General features: G+C 37.7%; 4 protein-coding genes across 12 annotated transcripts in view; 1 reads left to right on the plus strand and 3 right to left on the minus strand.

The window, feature by feature from the left end:
• LOC146511668 (A-type potassium channel modulatory protein DPP6-like) overlaps positions 1-2,501 on the plus strand; it is a 262,569-nt gene extending 260,068 nt beyond the window's left edge. For all 5 annotated transcript variants that reach the window (XM_085173046.1, XM_085173048.1, XM_085173047.1 and 2 more), the window contains one exon: positions 141-2,501. In XM_085173046.1, the coding sequence (XP_085029172.1) occupies positions 141-290 (150 nt within the window). In that variant the 3' untranslated portion in view covers positions 291-2,501. The remainder of the gene's footprint in view (positions 1-140) is intronic.
• Positions 1,951-9,958, minus strand: ggh (gamma-glutamyl hydrolase (conjugase, folylpolygammaglutamyl hydrolase)). Of its 2 annotated transcripts, none has more exons than XM_085173059.1 (9): positions 9,712-9,958; positions 9,404-9,512; positions 9,212-9,262; positions 8,320-8,404; positions 7,260-7,398; positions 6,763-6,866; positions 6,563-6,653; positions 6,330-6,464; positions 1,951-2,885 (listed from the first exon to the last, which is right to left on the minus strand). In XM_085173059.1, exons 1-9 carry the CDS (start codon positions 9,902-9,904, stop codon positions 2,857-2,859), a joined length of 936 nt encoding a protein of 311 aa, XP_085029185.1. In that variant the 5' UTR covers positions 9,905-9,958; the 3' UTR covers positions 1,951-2,856. The 2 variants fall into 2 exon arrangements, with proteins under 2 accessions (XP_085029185.1, XP_085029184.1); XM_085173058.1 differs by having other exon boundaries at positions 1,951-6,228; positions 9,712-9,954.
• A 455-nt stretch (positions 9,959-10,413) lies between these two features.
• On the minus strand, positions 10,414-11,776 carry LOC146511671 (apolipoprotein D-like). The gene is made up of 5 exons (XM_085173060.1): positions 11,655-11,776; positions 11,468-11,572; positions 11,132-11,253; positions 10,905-10,993; positions 10,414-10,801 (listed from the first exon to the last, which is right to left on the minus strand). The coding sequence occupies exons 1-5, from the start codon at positions 11,667-11,669 to the stop codon at positions 10,560-10,562; spliced, it is 573 nt and encodes a 190-aa protein (XP_085029186.1). The 5' UTR covers positions 11,670-11,776; the 3' UTR covers positions 10,414-10,559.
• A 1,577-nt stretch (positions 11,777-13,353) lies between these two features.
• LOC146511672 (collagen alpha-1(XV) chain-like) overlaps positions 13,354-14,981 on the minus strand; it is a 68,885-nt gene continuing 67,257 nt past the window's right edge. For all 4 annotated transcript variants that reach the window (XM_085173042.1, XM_085173041.1, XM_085173043.1 and 1 more), the window contains one exon: positions 13,354-14,952. In XM_085173042.1, coding sequence (XP_085029168.1) covers positions 14,751-14,952 — 202 coding nt within the window. In that variant the 3' untranslated portion in view covers positions 13,354-14,750. The remainder of the gene's footprint in view (positions 14,953-14,981) is intronic.

The raw sequence follows: 14,981 nt of genomic DNA on the forward strand, positions 1-14,981 counted from the left end.
GCATGACTAGCATGAATTCTAGTGCCCTAGAAGTTCAGTAAATGATTTTGTAATTAATTTTGGTTAAATTTTTTAAAAAAATTAAGAATTACTAAACACTGAATTCAAGTGATGTTCTTCCCTCATTCTTTGTGTTTAAGATCTACCCAGACGAGGGCCACTTCATCCACAGTGAAGCAACGAGGCAGCATCTCAGTCAGTCCTTGGTGAACTTCTTTGAGGAGTGCTTCAGGCTACCAGAAAGAGTGTTTGAGGAGGCTTTGGAAGAAGAGATTGAAGACGAGGGTTAGACTGGCCTCATAGGGCCCCTCCTGTGCCCCAGATCCTCCCAACCCATCTGGTCATCTACCTCCCTCCATTCTGTCCCTGGTGTACACAGTATGCAACTCTCATTTGTCTTTGGTCCATCGTTTTCCTCCCCGTGTCCACACACTGCACCTGAGACTGCCTTTTTCCAGCAGACAACACATTTGCTCCTCCACCCATTCTTACTCCCTTCCCTCCTGCCCCAAGTTGGAATCAAAAAGGCTCGTGAGAGCCAGTAAAGACTGATGACCTGATATGAAGTCTGGGAAAATACTGACGGGAAGCAGTCTTCTCCACAACAGGGGAAGGACCAGCTCCTCAAAAGCAGTGGAGAGAAAGCATCAGCTTTCACACAGACTTAAAGCTGTGAGGAGAAGGAACACTTTATAGCACATAACTTGTGGGCTTGTATATTAATGAAAATCCGACCCCTGGTGAAAAACGCTAACTGGCATTGGTCATAAATGGGTGTCTGGAATAGTGGGGATACAGGAAATGTTACTATTTTTAAAGTTGTGAAGAACTTTTCATGTTGGACTGTGATTGTGTCTGTTGTTCTTACAGTATGTAAAATAGCACACAAGCATTCATCCAGCTATAACATGTTTTTCTTTTGGTACTCATGTTTGCCCTGATGTTAGTTTTATCTTGTAAATTTCATTTTACGTATTTCAGTGATGCTGACAGAATTCCCTGTTTTTGAAAACTATTCAAAGAGAAAAAATACCTTCATTTATCTGACACAGTTTTATTGTGACGCTCGCGGTTATTCAAATGTTGAAAACAAAAACAAAAAAAAGCATTAACTTGTTTTAGTCACTGTGCCTTACTTTGTCAAAAAACATCCAGCTGTGAGGTTGCATTTCTAGAGTGGATTTTTAGGGAATAGTTTTAACATGTTGGCAAGATTGGTACTACTTCTGACTGTTAAATATGAAGCTACAAGGATCTACTTAGCTAAGCCTAGCGCAAAGACTGGGCGCTCTGGGAAACCACTATCCTGGGCAGCCTGCCTGTTTCTGGGTCAGCCCCTGTTAGCTAATCTATGATGTACACTATGGTAGGTTATGGCAGTGTGGACTGTATCCTGGCCAGGAGCAAGGACTTCCTAGAGTCACCAGAGATGTTAGTATATTCATTTTGAACCCTTTTTGATAGAAACAGGCTAGCTGTACATATTTCTCTGATTCAAATCTTTACGCTACATGAACCTTAAGCTAGCTGTCGTTTCATATTTAACAGATATGTGAGTAGTATCAATCTTCAGATAAAACTCATAGTAAGCGTATTCCCCTTAATGCCTTGTGAATATTAATTGTTTTCTACTTACAGCTTAAAATTGAACTAGTTGCAGCAAATTGGCTTTTTCTTTTTTTAAACAGACAAATCATTTCAGAAAATATACCCACTGACACCATGACAAAGCTAAAATGTACATAATCTGCATGCACAGTTGCTTATAATAAGTATGTGAATGGTAGGTGAAGAAAATGATGGAAAGTGAAAAGTGTACATCAGCAAATACACTGAGCAAGTGTCATAAGAAGCCAAAGGGACCCTGTATCCTGAAAAATTATGCATTTACATAAGAGAGGAAAAATCATTTTGGCATATCACCCAAAATAATGACTCCTTGAGGCACAATTTTAATTTAACATCTTTTATTTATTTATTTATTTATTGTTTTGTTTTTTGAATGGCCACTTGTGTTACGCTTCAGTGCATGTTATGAGGTAATTTGCAGCACTATCCCTGATAGCTGAGTCAACATGGTAATTTTTGACATCTTGAATGTTCCTTACTGGATTGCATAAGTTACATTACCAGTAGTATTGTGATTGAGATCCCAGTCTCGTCAGCTTGATGTGTAAATGTTATTCAAATATCATTTTATTCTAAAAAACATAAAACAAAAAAAAAGAAAGAAAGAAAAGAAAAAACTATTACCTGAGTGTTATTTGTGCATAAAGCATTTTGGAAGTTACATTTGACTATTCATTTCTGTTCTCCTGTTGCTGTCCTTGAATTAAGTTGAAAGTGGACTTTATTCGTTGCCAATGACAACAAAAAATTTTCTTGATGGCTGTTGAGGACTTTTTTCCCCAGATGCTCAACTTTGTTATCCAAAGCATAGAAGGACAATAATGGCAGACTGTGGCATGAAGGTAAATGTTAGAATAAAAACTGATATTTTATCAGACTTTGTTTTTATTTTCTTATTTTTTGATTGTTGCATCTTGTGACATTTTTTGTGACCTTTTTGTGGATTTTTAAGCTATATTAGGGTTTATGGCAACTTGAGAAGTGCAGAAAAACATGATCCTCTTGTTGAGTGATGATGTAACAGCAACAAGCCTAGACCTCTGCAGATTCTTACTGGCACCATTCATGTGCACTATCCCAAATGTGTGGACACGTCACAAAAGAATAACAGCAGTGCTAAGATGTCAAAGGGACATTAAGATTAGGATCAGGTATTGTTTGTAGGGACTAGTCCAAACCACACAGCAGTATGTTAATGACTGACCTTTGTGCTGTTGTGGGGTCATCTTAGTTGTTCTGCTGGCTGAAGTTTATCTCTGCCAATGAGGGAAGTTGACAGTTATTTTATTTAAAATAACTTAACCCTCAGTCTATATTTTGCCTGTACTAATGTGTTTACATTATGCTAACAGTAGCTCTCAAGTTAGTCATGAGGTAGCAGACATTACATCTGGAGGGTTAAGACTTGCTTATGCTCTGTTGCAGACATAAACACCTGGAGACATGACTGAGTAGTCATTCAGTGCATCCATAGTTGGTTCATCACAGGTTGTGAAATCTGTCAGAGAGGGTGCTGCGGCAAAAACCTTGTTTTAGTCACTAGCATACTGCCATGGTCTCCCATAGTTTACATAATACTTTAATGGTAGAATTTGGACCATTTTCATCTGTTAGTGCTGCTTAAGTGCTTTTTTGTTTTGGAAACTGAAGAAGCACGGTCACCCAGAAATGGCCAGTGACATCAGACTGGATAAACACTGGACAGTGCTCATTGGTTTGTGGACTATAATTTTGAAGGCTTGAGCTTGTTAGTTTGCCATCTTGGTTTTTGGGAACCAGACTTAACGCGCCTGAAAATCAGAGGAAACAGTAGACTAATATATTGAGGATGTATTCAACAGAAGTTAGCCACCCCCTAAAGCATGTCCTGGTTTATTGTTCTAATTTATAAGAAACATTTATAAAATCTGATTTCTTTTGGCCACCTGCTGATCATTAAATAAAACGCATCCTTGAGGCACTTCAGCTCCAACCTAGAAGCTAGGTTAACCTGTCAAATAATTTACAGTTGCTATCATATTAGATCACATCTAAGTACTTTCTATATGCTCAACTCACGAGCTAGCTCTTCACTATTTTGAGGGGAACTGAGCCTTGAGTCTGACAGTGTAATAAAATACAGCAACACAACTGTAAACCAAGCTACAACATCCACAAAGCACAACATCCATTTAAATCCTGCACTATATCAATATTTATGTTGCCTGCATAAATCTTTCCATTTCTAGTTCAGCTGTAGTTTACACAGATTCACAGTATCACAAATACAAAATCAAACAAGTTAAATTATGTGTAAATATTTTCAAGTCATGATTGAAGCAGCGAATTAGCTGCTGAATAGGAGTGGCACTTTGCTAAAATTCATCAAGGCAAGGCAAGTTTATTTGTATAGCACAATTCAACAACAAGGTGATTCAAAGTGCTTTACAGAGACATTAGAAACAAAAACAAATAAAAAGCATGATTTAAAATTGATTAAAACAAGCAAACAAACTAACTAATTAACAAACAAACAAACAAACAAAACAGTATATAAAATCAAAACAGATAAAATCAGAACAGTAGATAAAATCAGTAATTAAAATGTGAGTTTTGAAATTTAAGCCTAAGTGTGGATTTGGTGCTTTATTCAAATGCAGCTGAGAACAGGTGAGTCTTCAACCTGGATTTAAATAAACTGAGTGTTTCAGCTGATCGGAGGCTTTCTGGGAGTTTGTTCCAGATATAAGGAGCATAAAAGCTGAATGCGGCTTCTCCGTGTCTGGTTCTGACTCTGGGAACTGATAAAAGACCGGATCCAGATGACCTGAGGGATCTGGAAGGTTCATACTGGGTCAGGAGGTCACTGATGTATTTTGGTCCTAAACCATTCAGAGCTTTATAGACCAGCATCAGAACTTTAAAGTCTATCCTCTGACGGACAGGCAGCCAGTGTAAAGACCTCAGAGCTGGACTGATGTGGTCCACTTTTTTGGTCTTAGTGAGGACTCGAGCAGCAGAGTTCTGAATGAGCTGTAGTTGTCTGACTGATTTTTTAGGTAGACCTGTAAAGATGCTGTTACAGTAATCAAGCCTACTAAAGATGAATGCATGGACTAGTTTTTCCAGGTCCTGTTGAGACATCAGATCTTTTATCCTTGATATATTCTTGAGGTGATAGTAAGCTGATTTTGTTATTGTCTTGATGTGTTTTTCTAAGTTTAGGTCTGCATCCATCACTACACCCAAATTTCTCGCCTGGTTTGTGGTTTTTAGGTGTATAGACTGAAGTTCTCTGGTGACCTGTAATCGTTTTTCTTTGGCGCCAAAGACTATTACCTCAGTTTTGTTTTTGTTTAGCTGGAGAAAATTGTGGCACAACCAGTCATTAATTTCCTCAATGCATTTACCAAGAGCCTGTACAGGGCCTCGGTCTCCTGGTGACATTGAGATATATATTTGTGTGTCATCTGCATAGCTATGGTAGTTTATTTTGTTGTTCTTTATAATCTGTGCCAGTGGGAGCATGTAAATGTTAAACAGAAGGGGTCCCAGGATGGAACCTTGGGGAACTCCACATGTGATACTTGTCTGCTCAGATGTGAAGTTACCTATTGATACAAAGCATTTCCTGTTTTCTAAGTATGTTTTGAACCAGTTTAGTACAGTTCCTGAAAGACCTGTCCAGTTCTCCAGTCGTTTGAGTAATATGTTGTGGTCAACTGTATCAAATGCTGCACTGAGATCCAGTAAAACTAAGACTGACATTTTTCCACTGTCTGTATTCAGACATATGTCATTAAACACTTTGGTCAGAGCGGTTTCAGTGCTGTGGTTCTGTCTAAAACCTGACTGGAAGGCATCATAGCAGTTATTCTGTTTTAAGAAGTAATTGAGCTGTTGAGAAACTGCTTTTTCAATGATCTTACTTAAAAATGGAAGATTTGAGATCGGCCTGTAGTTGTTCATTTGTGTCTTGTCAAGATTGTCCTTTTTTAGTATAGGTTTTATTACAGCAGTTTTTAGTGATTCTGGAAACACACCTGATAATAAAGAAAAATTGACGATCTGTAACAGGTCTGACTCTAAAGTCTTTGAGACCTTTTTGAAAAAACTTGTTGGCAGGACATCTAAACAGCAAGAGGAGGAGTTCAGTTGACCTAAGATGTCCTCCAGGTCTTTGCTGTTAATCGGGTGAAACTGTTTCATGGTGTTTAAACAGTTTTTCGGTGGACACAGTACATATTCTGGATCTGCTGTTGATGTACCAATTGCTTGTCTAATCTTTTGGATTTTTTCTGTGAAGAATTTGGCAAAGTCATTGCAGGCCATGGTCGAATGAAGTTCAGCTGCCACTGACACAGGAGGGTTTGTTAGCCTGTCAACTGTAGAAAATAAGACCCGAGCATTATGACTGTTTTTGGTGATGATGTCAGAGAAGTAGGACCTCCTTGCACTCCTCAGTTGTAAATTATAATTGTGAAGTTTCTCTTTATAGATGTCAGAAGAAATATATTTGCTCAAAGGCACTTTTAGCCCCAGTGTAAACAGGACTGTAGTTGTATATCAGCGCTTTGCTCTCCCCCTCCTCAGTTTCAAATTTGTGAAAGTTCTTCCTGGCTGTGGCGAGAGAAAACAATACCAAATTTACACATCACAAGTAACTTGGCATTTTCAGCTACTGACCAGTCTACAAGGAAGCAAAAATGATGCTTTCATACCCTCATTGACAAAGAATTCGGCCATATAGAAGGTGGTCTTGACTGCCGACGGGGAATGGGGAATAGAAGGCCGTGTCCACTCAAAAGCATTTTTCTCTGGATGCCACTGTGTCCCGTAAATAGGATAGTCATATGCTGCCAAGAGGTACAGAAAGAAGAAAAAATATGTATAAAAGCAGTTTCCTATTTTGCTAAAAACCTAGTAACATAATGCTGAATTAGACACTCAGTACCTTCCACTGTTGACACAAACTCTACATTTCCATCTGTGTTTACAGAGAGAACTTTGTAAAACTTCTTCAGTTCCTCATTTGTATTGTAAGTCTGAAAGCAATAGACATGACAGGTTAGTTAGACTGCATTCAAGCAACTGCCGCTTTTCATCAAGCTGTTGACTCAGTCTAATCTCAGACGATAGAAATGAATGACATACCAACGTTGCCAAGCTCCATTTGTGAGCGTTAACCGTCAGTGGCTCAGAGGCGAGATTTTTCATGAGCTGAGCAGGGAAGCCTTTAAACATCCTGCTGTCTTCAGCTTTTGGGAAGGGAGCATACCTTAATGATTAATCAGCAATTTTACAAACAAATAAACACTCTCTCATTAGCTGTATAAGGTAGTTAATCTAAAGATATGATCCTCAGATAATGTGTGGTTGGTACAGGCTTGACATGAAAACTGATCAAGTTTAAAACACAAAGATGGATTTTTAAAGTCTTTACTATTTCAGTCACCTATAATATTTAATCTATTCACTGAAAAATCTTAAAATCTAGTTTCATTCATCTTAAGAAAATAAATATCTTCCTTTCACAGTTTATACTTGACCTGCAATGCTGCAAAAAACACCCCAAGAAAAACACCCCAAGAAAAACTACCATTTCACAAGTGAGAAGCAAAATGAAAAATGTTTAGTCACACAAAACATACCATTAGTGAAGTTCAGAGGCAATGCCACGCCGCTCGTATTGGTATATGCCAGTATTGTCTTTTTGCTTGTTAAATACATCAGCTGTTCAAACCCGAGACAAGTACCCCACACAGGAAAATAGTCGCCACGCTTGTTTGCCTGAAAAAGAATTCACACTCTTTGTTATGACACTTTGTAATGACAGTGTTGGTGTTGCCCTAAAACATGATAATCAGTGTTGATCCAGGGCTGTCACTGAGACTGATCAATCACATTTTTATGATGTAGCAACTCTGCAGTTTGGGTGAAAAGGCTGCACGGAGGAGAAGTTAAATTTCAGGCTTTCTCACAGATCAGCAATACAGATATTGGTGTGTTTCCAACACAAAGCTTTTTTTTTTTCTTTTTAAACTTAACTAAAGTTAATTAATTTAAATATTTTCACCTTTACTTTTGATTTTGGTTTAGTATTCATTTTATTAGTTTATGTGGGATTTGTCACTTCATCATACTTCCATGATTTATCATTTACAATCCTGAGCTACAAAGCAATGGCATCACACCAAGGAACTGTTCATTAGATTCAAGCAGAATCTGCGCAGATTCTAGCAGTGGGTCATGATAATATTTTTTTAATTATTATTTTTATTAATAGTGTCTTGCCTGCGTAAGTCTTCATGTACGTTTGCAGTGCTCATTCCTAAATGTCTTTGTATGACCATGTGTAAATAAAAATAAAATAAAACCATACAGCCAAAACAATAATCTGTCCTTAATCCTTAACGGACTGCATGTTACGGATTTTCAGTCAGATGCAAAAACAGTATCTTAATATTTACGTAACTTATAATAATATAAGCATCTACAATTTAAAATCCAGAGCAGGTATTTGTCAGTTGACCAGTTTAGCGTTGAACAAACCAGCACACCGCCTAGCCCCAGCCATCATTATTTTAGTCTTCCAAACAACATAATATGATGCTATAGCAGCAACACCAACAACCAGCTGTTAGATCCACCCTTATTAATATACATCATAATGAGCATCATTAAACAGATAAAAGTATTTTCAACTTTTACCTCAATAGCGAGCTCATAAAAGATTTTAGCAGCCCTTTCATAACCAGATGAGACGATGCTGACACCGCCGCCTGGGTAAAGGATCCTGTAAACAAAGAAAACTGAGTCAAAATTAAAGAAGAAAATGAGAAACATGAAATAAGAAAAATATATTCCACTGCAGGGCAACCTGCTACTGCATGTGGCGAATAAAAAAATTGAACTATACCATAAAAAAATCTAATTTAAAACCACAACATATCAGAATATGTTGTGGTTTTAAATGAGATTTTTTTAAGTGGATGTACCAATTATGCAGGCAGTGCTGATCAATTAAAAAATACTAGTAATACTAACAACAATGTATTAAAAATGCATCTATCTAAATGAATGGATAAGGCCTGAAAGTCTGTTTACAAATGCAGGGGCTGACAAACCATTATTTCTATAATATTTATTTAATCTATAATTATTGATATATAACTCACATACCTAGCAATTAATCACCATCAACTTATGGTAAACTCTTCTTCTTTCAGCTCTTCCCTTTAGGGCTCACTACAGCAGATCACCTGCCTCCAATTGACGTTATCCCTACCGTACCCTTACACCAAACTCCTAATGAAAATGGTTGGTTGGTTCTCAGCTCAGTGTATTGTCTTTTTGTTAGTGCCAACATCTATAAACCATATATCAACACAGGACACTGCTGCTCACTGATCGCAACCTGTCTTCTTAACCTAGCTTGAACAAGGCTTTCCCATATTTTCATGCAATGGCTCAGCATCTTTATCACTCTGTAGTTACTCCTCCCTACAGTATAAATCCAATCCAAACAATCAATTTTATTGTTTGTGAAAAGCCCTAAATCCACCAAACAGGGCTCCAACTGTCTAACTGTATATGTACTGACCCATTGATTGAGTTGAACAGTGTCTTATACTCCTCCGGTGTCTGGTTTATCCTGCAGAAGCAAGAAGTTCAATGCAAACACACTGGGTTAGACACACGCCATTACGCAACATCTCCTCTTATAAATGTGTGACAAAGTATGCAGTCAGATAATAACATGCAGAGGTAATGTCGGCAGATGATAACAGCTCACATGACAGGTACAACTCTAGCTCCTGCTGACTCCAGGAACTTCACATAGGAGGCAGCTATGTAAGCTGTTTGGCTAGGTTGGGGTAAATAAACGTCCTGTGCCAGTACACCTGTTGGAACAAAAACACAGCGCACGTGTCTTTCTGTTATAATGCTGGCATTTTCCATAGTGATACAGAAACAGCAAAAAGTTTACTGTCCTACGGCAGGTTTACTGTAACTGTCGCCCGATGCTTCCCAAGTGTAAAGCTACAAGTTAGCTTAGATAACAGTTGTAGTAAATATCGTTTTAATAACGCATTAACTTACCTATTATGGGTTTTTCGTTTTGTCTATCAGTCTGGGCTGATAAATAAAATGGCAAACACGAAAGAAAAACGCACAGCAAGAGCAAGAACATGTTTCTAGTTTTGAAAAAGGTCTTCTCGGGTAAAAGAAATGCCACAAAACAGTTATTATGCCAGAAAAGTCGTCGGCAGATACTAATCAGCGAGCCGCGCATAGCTACTTAAAGCGATACCGCCCACTTTTAGCAAACAGCTACGTAAAACCGGATTGTCTTCTTCAAAATAAAAGCATCCCTCCCGCCTTGAACGATAATAACCTACCGAATAAATAAATGATTACTTCCTCCAGTGCTCAAGCACTAAATTACGCCAAAAACATGTTTCATATATATATGAAATATATATATATATGTGTGTGTGTGTGTGTGTGTGTGTGTGTGTGTGTGTGTGTGTGTGTGTGCTTTTGTTTTGTTTTTTTCTGACAGCCTTCAGCGGCAAATAAGATTCATTCCGGCCAGTCATAATTTTGCCACTATAAAATAAAAGTAAAAATCTAAGTGAATAAACATATTTAACTGCATCCCATTTTGACAGTATTTAAAGTTGTATTCATGCTGTTAGATGGATGATATTCTATTTTTAGTCAAATTAAACGCCTTTACACAATAAGCTAATACTGAAAAGGTGGAAAAAGTGAACAAACTTCGCCAGAATGCAAAAAACGAGTCATGCATCGAAGAGTAGCTTAGCTTCTGTGTTTACATTTTATTTATCATATTCTGTAATTTTATCAACACATTTATATCATAGCTCAAACAGGTGATCAGCACTTTGTAGTTTTTTAGTTCAATTTTTAGAGGTCATGTCAGGTCAGGTCATAACCATAACATCACAAGCAGTCTGGTTGGAGACTTCAAGGCGATTTACATTGACACCCGCAGCAGTCAGCTTCTCATGTAACTGTTTGATGACATCCTCAGTCAGAGTACGAGTGCGAGCCAGGATCCAGGCAAAGTCAATGTTAAAAACTCCAAAGAAGTCAGAACAAGAGTACACCAAAGAATAGGACTGGTAATCTGTGGAGAGCACCCAGTAGGGACCATCTGCAACACCTGGATATAGACACAGATTGTATTTTTTTTTTAAAAATACCATTGAAAGTACTTTGTATTTTATTTTGACATTAAAACATACAAGCTGTGTTCAAAAAAGTACCTTTAAAGAAGTTGACACTTAGAACAGCAGGTTGAGATGGTTCTTTAACTTTGGCAACTCCCTCAATCGAGTTTATCGTCCCATCAGACCTGTAATTTAGACAAGAGCACATGGGGTGACACCAATCAATATTTATTCGCTTGCAGGGTAGGGTAGCAGTTTCACCTAGATAGTTATAGGCACATTTTTGACCAAAAAGCAGAGCAGAAGAACAGCTGAAACCTTACAGGAGCTCCGCATTGTGAACTTTGACTGTTCCATCGGACTGAAGACTGTATGTAGCTTGGTTGCATGTTCCTCTTTCAAACACAGCTGGAAGCTTCTCAATTTCGTACCAGGTACCCATATACTAAAGAAAGAAGAACTTTTCTTCTTATTATATGACCACACAGAGTCCACCAGTTACAGTGTTTTCCTTCATTAAAACAACTACCTCCAATTAACCTAAAACATAAAATAAAGCGAGGCCTAATAGAGCTGAACACACTGCACACAGTTTAAGGTTAGAAATCAAAGTTCAGCAGAATGTAGTCATTAATAGCACTAATAATTCAATATTATACCTTTGTAACGTTGAAGTCTTCTTGAACAGATGGCTTGGGGCACTTGCCAACATGAAAAGACTGACCGTCAATTGTTGCTGCAGTCAGGAGAAGCGCAAACAGAACCTTTAAATAAAGTTAAAGCAACTGATTAAGCACACTTACACTAAACTTACACAAAAATAAAAGTGTAACAGTGTCACAGCACCTTGAATGCCTTCATGTCCAAAAATCTTGCAAAAGCTGTCAAAGTAAAAATAAGAGCAAAGTCTATTACCCCACAACTACTGCTCTATTATGTGACGGCAAAGGGATTTGGCTATTTGGTTAGCTTTTCTTTCCGTGCCAGATCTTTGTAACCTTTGTTTGAAGAACCATATTTAGATTGTGTTTGCAAAGCCTTTAACCTCCAGTGCAACACTAACTCAGAATGACATTCAGTGCAGCAAAGGTACTTATAGCATAACTATTACTACTGAAGGTATGGAGTGGTAGGGCTGCAGCAAATTAACATTTCTTCTAAACTCAAGATTATTTTATTCAATAATCATACAAGAAGCAAAACATCCATCATGACTTCAAATTAGCTGTGTTAAAAAGTGAAGTGCATGAAAACTTGATTTTGAAAGTCATGCACAATGTCACGGGTGCAGAAGCACCTCTTCCTCTGTGCGTCATCTGTTTTCTACCGTTTGTTTATGTGCCTGGACTGCTGCTGTACATAACTGATTCAATATCTGTGTTTAGTGTAAGATACTACATACTTTATTTATACCACCAGCCAAGTTGAGAAATCCCTATGTTATTGCACCACAAACTGCAAGGTGCTGTAAAAAAAAAAAAAAAAAAAAAAAAAAAAGACCTTTAAAATCTGTCCCTGTGGCAAAATAAGTGAATCAGTCTGCCCTGGAAGGTGCCCCATGTTCCATCCAGTAGGTGGTGACAAGGCTAGTAGGAAACCTCATGATGGATAGCACTTCTAGTCACCTGCTCTCCACCACAGTTTCCAAACTGATCAGAACAGAGATCCTCAGAGATTACCTAGATATAGTCAGGCTAATATCTGACTAACCAGTGCCATAGACAGGGGCTGAACTCTGTTCCATCTTGAGTTCCCCTCAGCGGTAGGCAGCAGGCAGGGGTCATTATACTTATAACCCTTTGTCTTGCTAACTAAAGGTTTTCCCCAGTGAACAGTCTCAGAATGGGGTAGGTGTGAGTTGACAACTTTAAAATATTACCTTGAAAAGGACTGGAAACTTCAATTTCTTATGACTAAAATACATGTTATGATATTTCCAGATGGCCAATAATAAAGCGCGATTTACAAGGTTAATATATTAGAATTGACGCTAGCTATTTGCCAACATATGACGGTTAACATCTATAACAAATCAAATAAATAAACGGAAATTAAAAAGACAAAGTTGAGAAGAGATGAGAGAAACACCCTTCAGTCATATTATGATTGTTGAGGATGCATGGTTTATCCACCACAGGGCACTCAGCAAAGTAAAACAGAGCATTTGCAAAGCCACAAGCACCTCATCCAACAGATCCAAGTAAAGCTGGACACATCATAAACAATAAATACATAACTACACATAATAATTTTCAAATTTGCTTATCTTTCATGTGTCTTAAAAATATAAATTCAATATATCTGATTTCTAAAATCAAATATCAGATATGGTCTAAAAAATCCTGTATTGGTCACGCTCTAATATTAACAGCATCATGCACTGACTTGAATTAGCAAACAACAACAACATCTTTCTTAATTGGCAGGTTGACAGCAGTGATACAACTGAACCAATGCACAAAGTCTGTGTGCTATAAAATCAAAACCTTGAAGCAGATTAAATAACCACAGGATTTATTTTTCTAAAATAAGAATGAAAGAAACACAAGTTATGAAAAGTCTTTATTCAACATAAAGCACCAATATCTATACAAAACACATGCTTTCACTTTTGACCTTAGACAGTTTCTAGGGTTTCTTTCCAACATAAAACTGAATGATTTGTTTTAATGGCACTTTTACACTGGATGGAAATTATTTTTGATGTCGCTAATGTTCTCCAGAATTCTCCAAACTTCTTTAAAACAATGGAAAGACAACATATGAAAATAAAAAAGAAAGAAAACAGGCAAAAAGTTAGAAGAAACAGTCATTTGACAAACAACACATGATAAATTACATTCTTAAATTTAACCATCTGATTTCTTGTTATGTGCTGTGACAGTATAAATAAATCATTGAATTTAAATTAAATACCCTTAAGAGAAAGAGCTGATAAGATGAAAAAAAAAAGCTACAAGACAAACACGTTTTAAAGAATGAAAATATTGAACTAGAAAATATCAAAAATGAAGTACAGTGCATCAAAAGTTACTTTGGTGGCAACACTGGTTGTCCGAGGGACGTGTTGGTTGTGGAGAGTTCTGGTCTTAATAGAACTTTTTTTTTTCCTGAATTGGTTTAAAACCTTTCAAGACAACCTGTAAACATAGAAAAAAATATGTAAGTTGCCTTTTACACTTCCATTGGAAAAGTCTTTGGACTGCCACGCTTCAGGGCAGGTGCAGGTTCCTGCAGCCAACCTCAGTCTTTACTTACAGTCTCCTGAAGAACTACAAAAAAAAGGACCTCTCTCATCCTCAACACGCCTGCACATCTGAGGGGAAAACTACTTTATGTATGGTTCGCATAATATAACACAGATGTGTCTTGTTGCCACCTTTCTTGAGAAAAAAAAAAAAAACTCTGGGTGCTGCGTGTATCATTTTTAACATGACTAAATCCTTAGCACATTGCATTGGAGATGTTAGACTATTAAATACGAAGGATGCTAAAAAAAATTAGCAGCCCATGTCAGCATCTGTCCTGGGTTTTACAGTATTGTATATGCCAAGTTGGAAATCCTTTGGATTGCTTTACAACACAAAGGGTCGTTTCTATTCATTTCTTTGCTTAGCAGTTCACAAACTAGTTTCAACTCCAGAGTGTAGAAACAACCTAATATTAGCTTAACTTCCCAGGAGATACCTTGCTGATGTCAGCAGTTTGTTACTGCCTCAAACCCTTTGTGTGATGCCAGTAGAGGGAAAGGTGTCAGAATTAGTAACATTCATGTTGTAAATGTGAAAGTGGAGTCGGAAAAAAAAAAGAACACAAAATGCTACACGTAGCACCAAAGATGTGCAGAAAGCGACATCGTTTTTCTAAGAGGGGTGCTCAGATCTTTTTCCAGAGGTTTTAACTTCAGTGGAGGCTTGGATGGGTTTCCTTGCATGAGTGGTATTACGGGTTTTTGTGGGTCTCAATGCAGAGGACAATGTACTCGTTGGAACAGCTTCGAGTCTCCTGACCCATGAGCAGACCTGAGGTCAGGCTTGATGACTGGCCCATGACGGATACATGGTCTGCTCGCCATGTCTCGCAGTGCTTGTCTGTTGCGCGGAGCCCCTGGCTGGTAGAGCCGTGCCAAACACTCTTCTGAGGCCTAATGCAAAGAGAACAGAAAATATCACT

The sequence above is a fragment of the Neolamprologus multifasciatus genome, chromosome 9, assembly GCF_963576455.1.
Source record: "Neolamprologus multifasciatus chromosome 9, fNeoMul1.2, whole genome shotgun sequence".
NCBI classification, from domain to species: Eukaryota; Metazoa; Chordata; class Actinopteri; order Cichliformes; family Cichlidae; genus Neolamprologus; species Neolamprologus multifasciatus.

Excerpts from the sequence above, each read along its gene's own strand:
- ggh (XM_085173058.1), bottom strand. The coding sequence starts at position 9,904 with ATGCGCGGCTCGCTGATTAGTATCTGCCGACGACTTTTCTGGCATAAT. Across the intron at positions 9,513-9,711 it reads AAACGAAAAACCCATAATAG|GTGTACTGGCACAGGACGTT; the intron begins GTAAGTTAATGC and ends TTGTTCCAACAG. Across the intron at positions 6,654-6,762 it reads AATGGAGCTTGGCAACGTTG|ACTTACAATACAAATGAGGA; the intron begins GTATGTCATTCA and ends TATTGCTTTCAG.
- LOC146511671 (XM_085173060.1), bottom strand. Across the intron at positions 11,254-11,467 it reads AAGACTTCAACGTTACAAAG|TATATGGGTACCTGGTACGA; the intron begins GTATAATATTGA and ends TTCTTTCTTTAG. Across the intron at positions 10,802-10,904 it reads AAGTGTCAACTTCTTTAAAG|GTGTTGCAGATGGTCCCTAC; the intron begins GTACTTTTTTGA and ends GTCTATATCCAG.